Source organism: Antrostomus carolinensis, unplaced genomic scaffold (assembly GCF_000700745.2).
Source record: "Antrostomus carolinensis isolate BGI_N321 unplaced genomic scaffold, ASM70074v2 scaffold10809, whole genome shotgun sequence".
Taxonomy (NCBI): domain Eukaryota; kingdom Metazoa; phylum Chordata; class Aves; order Caprimulgiformes; family Caprimulgidae; genus Antrostomus; species Antrostomus carolinensis.
The window spans coordinates 16,172-21,512 of record NW_010337870.1 but is presented as its reverse complement, the minus strand read 5'-3'; the positions used below and the strand labels follow the sequence as shown (position 1 = coordinate 21,512).

Sequence of the window (5,341 nt, the reverse complement as noted above, 5' to 3'; positions counted from 1 at the left end):
TGTTCATAGAGTTGGTTGCAAACCCCATTCCATATGCCATTGCAGATTCCACACCTAGGAACCTGGCAACTAGCTTTTCCAGCTCCTCATGTTTGTCCAAGTTTCCTGCACATAAAACAAATGAGAAATTCAGAGTGAGGAGAAGCTTTCACTATTGCTACTTTGTATGGAAGAACTTCCAACCAACCAGGCTGCTCTTTATTTAAAGGCCCATAAAAGAACACTGATCAAAATATATATATATATGAAAACATAGGTAAGACAACTAATGTGCCATGTAAACTAAGCCCAGCAAGTCAATTCATCTTCACTAAGTAAAAGTGTCTTTATTGATTAGTCTAAAGTTCAAAAGCTGGAACAAGTAATGCTTCAAAGACCTGTGATGAGATTACAGACTTCAAAACATACGATTCAGAGAATATCCTATCTTGCTCCAACTTACCCATCTCCTGTCTAGTGCTGCACACTCCAGCTCCATACTGGGACAGAACTTTAGCTGCTGCTTCTTGGCAAGTCCCAGCCTTCTGTGCAAATCCAAGGTAGTTGTAGGAACCCATATTAATAATGTCCTTTATCACTCTCCCCGTGTACCTGTGTTTTAAAAACACCACAAGTTAGGACACTCATAACTGAAAACATTAACTACAACAGAAGATTCTTATTTCAGTTTCCTAGAATATATACTGAAATGTTAAAATATCAATAGAATCAACCATTAAATTATTTCAGTACTGCCCCTCATCATCAAACTGAAGTGATCAGTGAAAAAGATGCTCTCCCTATCTTAAGGTGTCAAACTAATTCCCAGAAGAGTTTACGCTAAAAGGTGAATTTGCTATCATATCTAAAACTCCTTGGGGCTTCTCAAATCATTTGTTGTTTCTCTGACATATCCCCACTCCATCCCAGAAACATACAATTTTCTTTTCAATTCCAAAATAAGATCTCTAGATCAATTAACTCAGCAGCCCCTCAAGCAGGATATCCTCTAACCACAGAAAGGAAACACATCTGGCACTGCTGTGCTAACAATACGTGACAAGTTTGAGGAAGAAGTTTAGCAGAAAAAAAGTTTTAATTATTTTTCCCTTGAAAGCCAAGGAGAGACATGGCTAGTTTCACCAAGTACTGTGCTGCAAACCCCTTCACAAACTTGTGATATGTCGTTTACATTATGTAAAAATCCTTGTCCATGCACTTCCTATTTTTTTTCTACAGACTACTTCAGTTCTGACTCAAAACAATTGTGTTAAATTCAGTTTCAGGCAGCAACATTTACTTCAAGTGTCACGACTGATTCTAAATCAACACAAAGTCACAAGTAGCAGTGCAATCCAAAGTATCTACTCCAGGTTCTGATCATCACATACCAAAGTATTAATTTTATTATAGGTGTATGCCCATGAAATCTTAACACAGTCAGGAGCCTTAGTAAGCAGCCAAAAGATTATACACAAATAATCACCTTGGTGGCCAGATGTATTTCAAAAACAGCAAGATTTGTCGATTCAAGCCACTGGAAAACTCAAACCAAACATGATTCACTGCTCCTTTAACTTCACAGTCTGCAACTTGCTCTTTTAGACCCCTCTACTTAAAGATAGTTGTTGGAAGCCTTTTCTTCAATTTTGACTCACGTGAACGTCCAGTTATAGTCATGGGAAACTCTCTCCATCATGTCCACTTTGGCCCCTGGCACACTGCAGATTGGACGGTTCCAGCTGTCCCGAATACGCGTGTAGAGGTTTCTGTTGTAGAAATTTTCAAAGTCCTGGTACAATGGAACAAAGTCCTGAAACACAGGAAAAGCACTCAAAGTAAAAGGAAAATATATATTATAGCAAACTAGGAATAAGAGGAATAAGTTGTTTCTGTCATTCAGGTGTAATTTATAAGTGAAAAGAAAAAATATCAAGAAAACTCAAGAAAGAGTTAGAGTTCTTCATCACAAGCCCTGAAGCCAATTCCATACAAAATTTTTTTATTCCTGGAAAACCATGCCAGTGCAAAATTATTTGAAGGTGAGACAGCAGAAAAACTGAAGAGATTAATCTGCTGGTGCAAAATGCACCTGATGTGATTTCCAAACTTTTTCAATGTGCAAATCTACCATGCCCCCACGGTTTCCTCAACAGTAGGTACTTATTTGCATATAATTTCAGTAGCTCATAGAATCTAAAAGACATCAACCACAACTACAAAAAACAATCATGGCATTAGGTCATGCTTCACGTTAGAAAGCTTCAAAGAATTCTAACATATAGGAGAGGGAGTGCTGAAAGCAACACAGAAACTGAATTGGGAGGTCCTAGTGACACAAGGAGGTCTTGTTCTCTGAACTCAAATGGGACTTGAAATACCTTGGCTGTTTCCAGTTCTTGCTAGGTAGTTGAGGAGAGCACCTCTCTGAAAACAGACAATAACCCCCTTCATGAAATTTGTGGTCATATAGTCTTTGTAAGAGATTTGTATTCAGTCTTCAGAGGTAAGCAGAGCAAGGGAACATTTTGGCACCAGACAGTACACATTGCTCTACCAAATACACAAAGAATTTGAAAACTGAGGTACTCTGACGTATTTCATTCTGTACATAAGAAATGCATTCAATATGGCAGCACTGGCATTATTATAGAGGTTACCGCTAGAGCTGCCCACAATTCTTTGTTCTGAATTCAAGCTAGTAAGCTACATTATTGCACCTCTCTTTCGCACAGCTTATCGGAACTGAAGTCCCACAGGACTTCTTTGCATGAGTGTTTCCTGAATTCTAGCTTCCCTTCCAACATTTTTCAGGAAAAGTACGTGACTGCCTTGAAGGATAACACACAAGAACATCAAACTAACTGTGACAGCAAGGACATCTGAACACTCAAGAACACTTTTTCCTAGCCTACTTAAAATGCTCCAAAGTCATGAGATTTCCTTATTACTATTCAGTTAAAAGAAAGTTTGACATTCAGTAGTGGTAAGAATGCATAATTCATTTGCTACTGTTGGGGAAAAAAAAAGAAAAGCCTTTTTAATAATCTACAAAAGGAAAAGGTAGAATTTATGACAAAGGTAAGAGCCAGCATAGCATTTCTTCCTGTTTTCCACAAGAGAAATGAAAACATGGTGAGAAGCATTTTATTTTTGGTGACAGGATAAGCAAGACAGAATATCTGTCTGACCAAATATTACAGTGCCTGACATTCGTACCACTGAAGAAAAACTAGAAGCATTTATGCCAGCTTTTTAATAACAACTCAAATAAAAGGGCACTGACAAGCTTTTGCTTGACTGTAGGAAAAGTACTTTTTTCTTTACCTTCCTATTTTAATGATTTAACAACTTTGTCCTCTCAGTTTGGAGTAAAGGAACCATCTAAAGTTCATCCCTTCACATACTCCTACCAGAAGCCACATAGGAAAGATGAAGCCCAGAAGTGCCAACTTCTAAGCAGAAATAGTTGCACCTAAGCCCCCTTCTGATTTGCCTGTATATAATGAAGGCACAGAGATATTAATTTTCATAATTTCAACTATGGAAAAACAAACCAAATTGAGACAGTGATCACTCCTCCAGAGAATCACAAGTATCTCCTTTCTCAGCCAAGACAGACAGCAGGAACAAGATTACTACGAGCTAAATGCACAGAAGGGCAATTATTTCTTCCATATTCCTCTACTTAAGTAGAGTTTTGCATTACTTCATGTGCCAGTTTTCTCTGAAGGCCCTTTGTCAAGAGAGGTTATCAGGGGTAGTAGGTCAGCTAATACAAAGCTGTAATCCCCTAGAAAAATCATTAGTTTTCTGAAGTAGCTACACAGCTCTATCCTTCCTCAACTTCAGTGTCTCATGTTGTTCCAGGCAGAAAGTAGGTTTCAAGGCTGAATCACTAACTGGCCACTTTTACAATGGAGAAAAATATCTTGGTATTGACAAATGCATTCGAGAACATCCTTCATACATGACAAGTTACATAGCTACTGTACTGTATTACAAAGTGGTGATGTGCATGACAGTACTTGTAGCAACATACTGAGAAGATCTTGATTCATGACACAAAATCAAAATAATTATCCACAAGTGTCTGAAACCCTCTGCTACATCATCTGTATAGGGGTGGAGGAAGTGAGAAGATCAAAAAGAAACTCTGGTGCATCAGAAGATCAATACTTAAAAGTCTTGTACTTGTTACATCTAATTATAATCTACTGAGATCCTTTTAAGCATTTTCAACTCCTCTTAAATATCTCTGCATGAGAATTCAGCTTTGCAATAATTACTGAAGCACATTAACTATGTGACCCAGGAAACAAGTGAGACTTTAGCCAAGGTTCCTGGCTAGGAGTGGTTGCTGGAGATGAGTCATTACACCAACTCGGTATGCCTGGGCTCATAAAGTCAAACTTCAGCTCAGATTACTGATCAGAGAGAGCATGTTTTATTTTGAAATCCAAGCTGACAAAGCAGGAAGAGTAACAAGCTCAACTGGTGAGATAAGACAATCACTCACAACAGGCTGACACCACCAAGAGATATAACTCAAGTATGACCTTACAAACCAACAGTATAACTAAGTTTGAAGTGATTTAACTGGTGAAGTAGAGAAGTTCTCTGAACCTACTGGATTATGACAAGGAAATAAGGTGTCTTAGAAGTCAACAATAATTCAAAGAACAAATTATGTGTAAGGGAATTAAGGTCTAATATGGGACACTAGCCCTAGTTTTTGTGGGTACCAAGCTGTAAGATTATAGCAAAGGGCTCTAGGTAAGACATCGGCTTAATGCCAGCCCCCTTGTTGTCAGTGCCACCCCTCCACAATAAACCACCCTCAGAAAGTTCCTTGAAATAGGACGGGTAGGAAATGTTTTTTGGCATAAATCAAAATTGGATTGTCTATTTCCTCAGTAACCCTAACCCCACCAAGAGGGTGTCATGACCCATGCATCTGAGAACACAAAAAAAGAGGAATGGTAGGGATATCGTGCTTTTATAAACTGGTACAGACTTGGGGAGCTTGAGAGCCCTCTTTTGGAGCTGGCATACAGGACCAGATGGTTTGTGGGTTGTTTTGTTTGTTTGTTTGTTTCCCTTCCCATCTTTCTACAGTGTGACATTTCAGACTAAAAGTAGAGAACACACCAAAAAGGACTAGAATTCCTCACAGAAATTAAATGTTTTCAATCTTTGAACCAAGGAAAAACATTTAGGGAGGGAAGGGGGACGAAATCTATCAATCTACACTATTTCAAATTTTTGGCATGCACAGCCACAGTGCTGTGCTGCAAGTGTGTCCTACTGCTGGAAGCAATCACTGTCACATTTAAATGGCCTTCAGAGCTTGTTATTTTTC

General features: G+C 38.6%; 1 protein-coding gene across 1 annotated transcript in view; it reads right to left on the bottom strand.

Moving 5' to 3' along the window:
- The window catches only part of SPTLC2 (serine palmitoyltransferase long chain base subunit 2), a 23,331-nt gene that overhangs the window by 13,271 nt on the left and 4,719 nt on the right, over positions 1-5,341 (bottom strand). Inside the window, exons 2-4 of the mRNA XM_010175319.1 lie at positions 1,638-1,792; positions 443-591; positions 1-105 (exon numbers count right to left, since the gene is read on the bottom strand). Coding sequence (XP_010173621.1) covers positions 1-105; positions 443-591; positions 1,638-1,792 — 409 coding nt within the window. The remainder of the gene's footprint in view (positions 106-442; positions 592-1,637; positions 1,793-5,341) is intronic.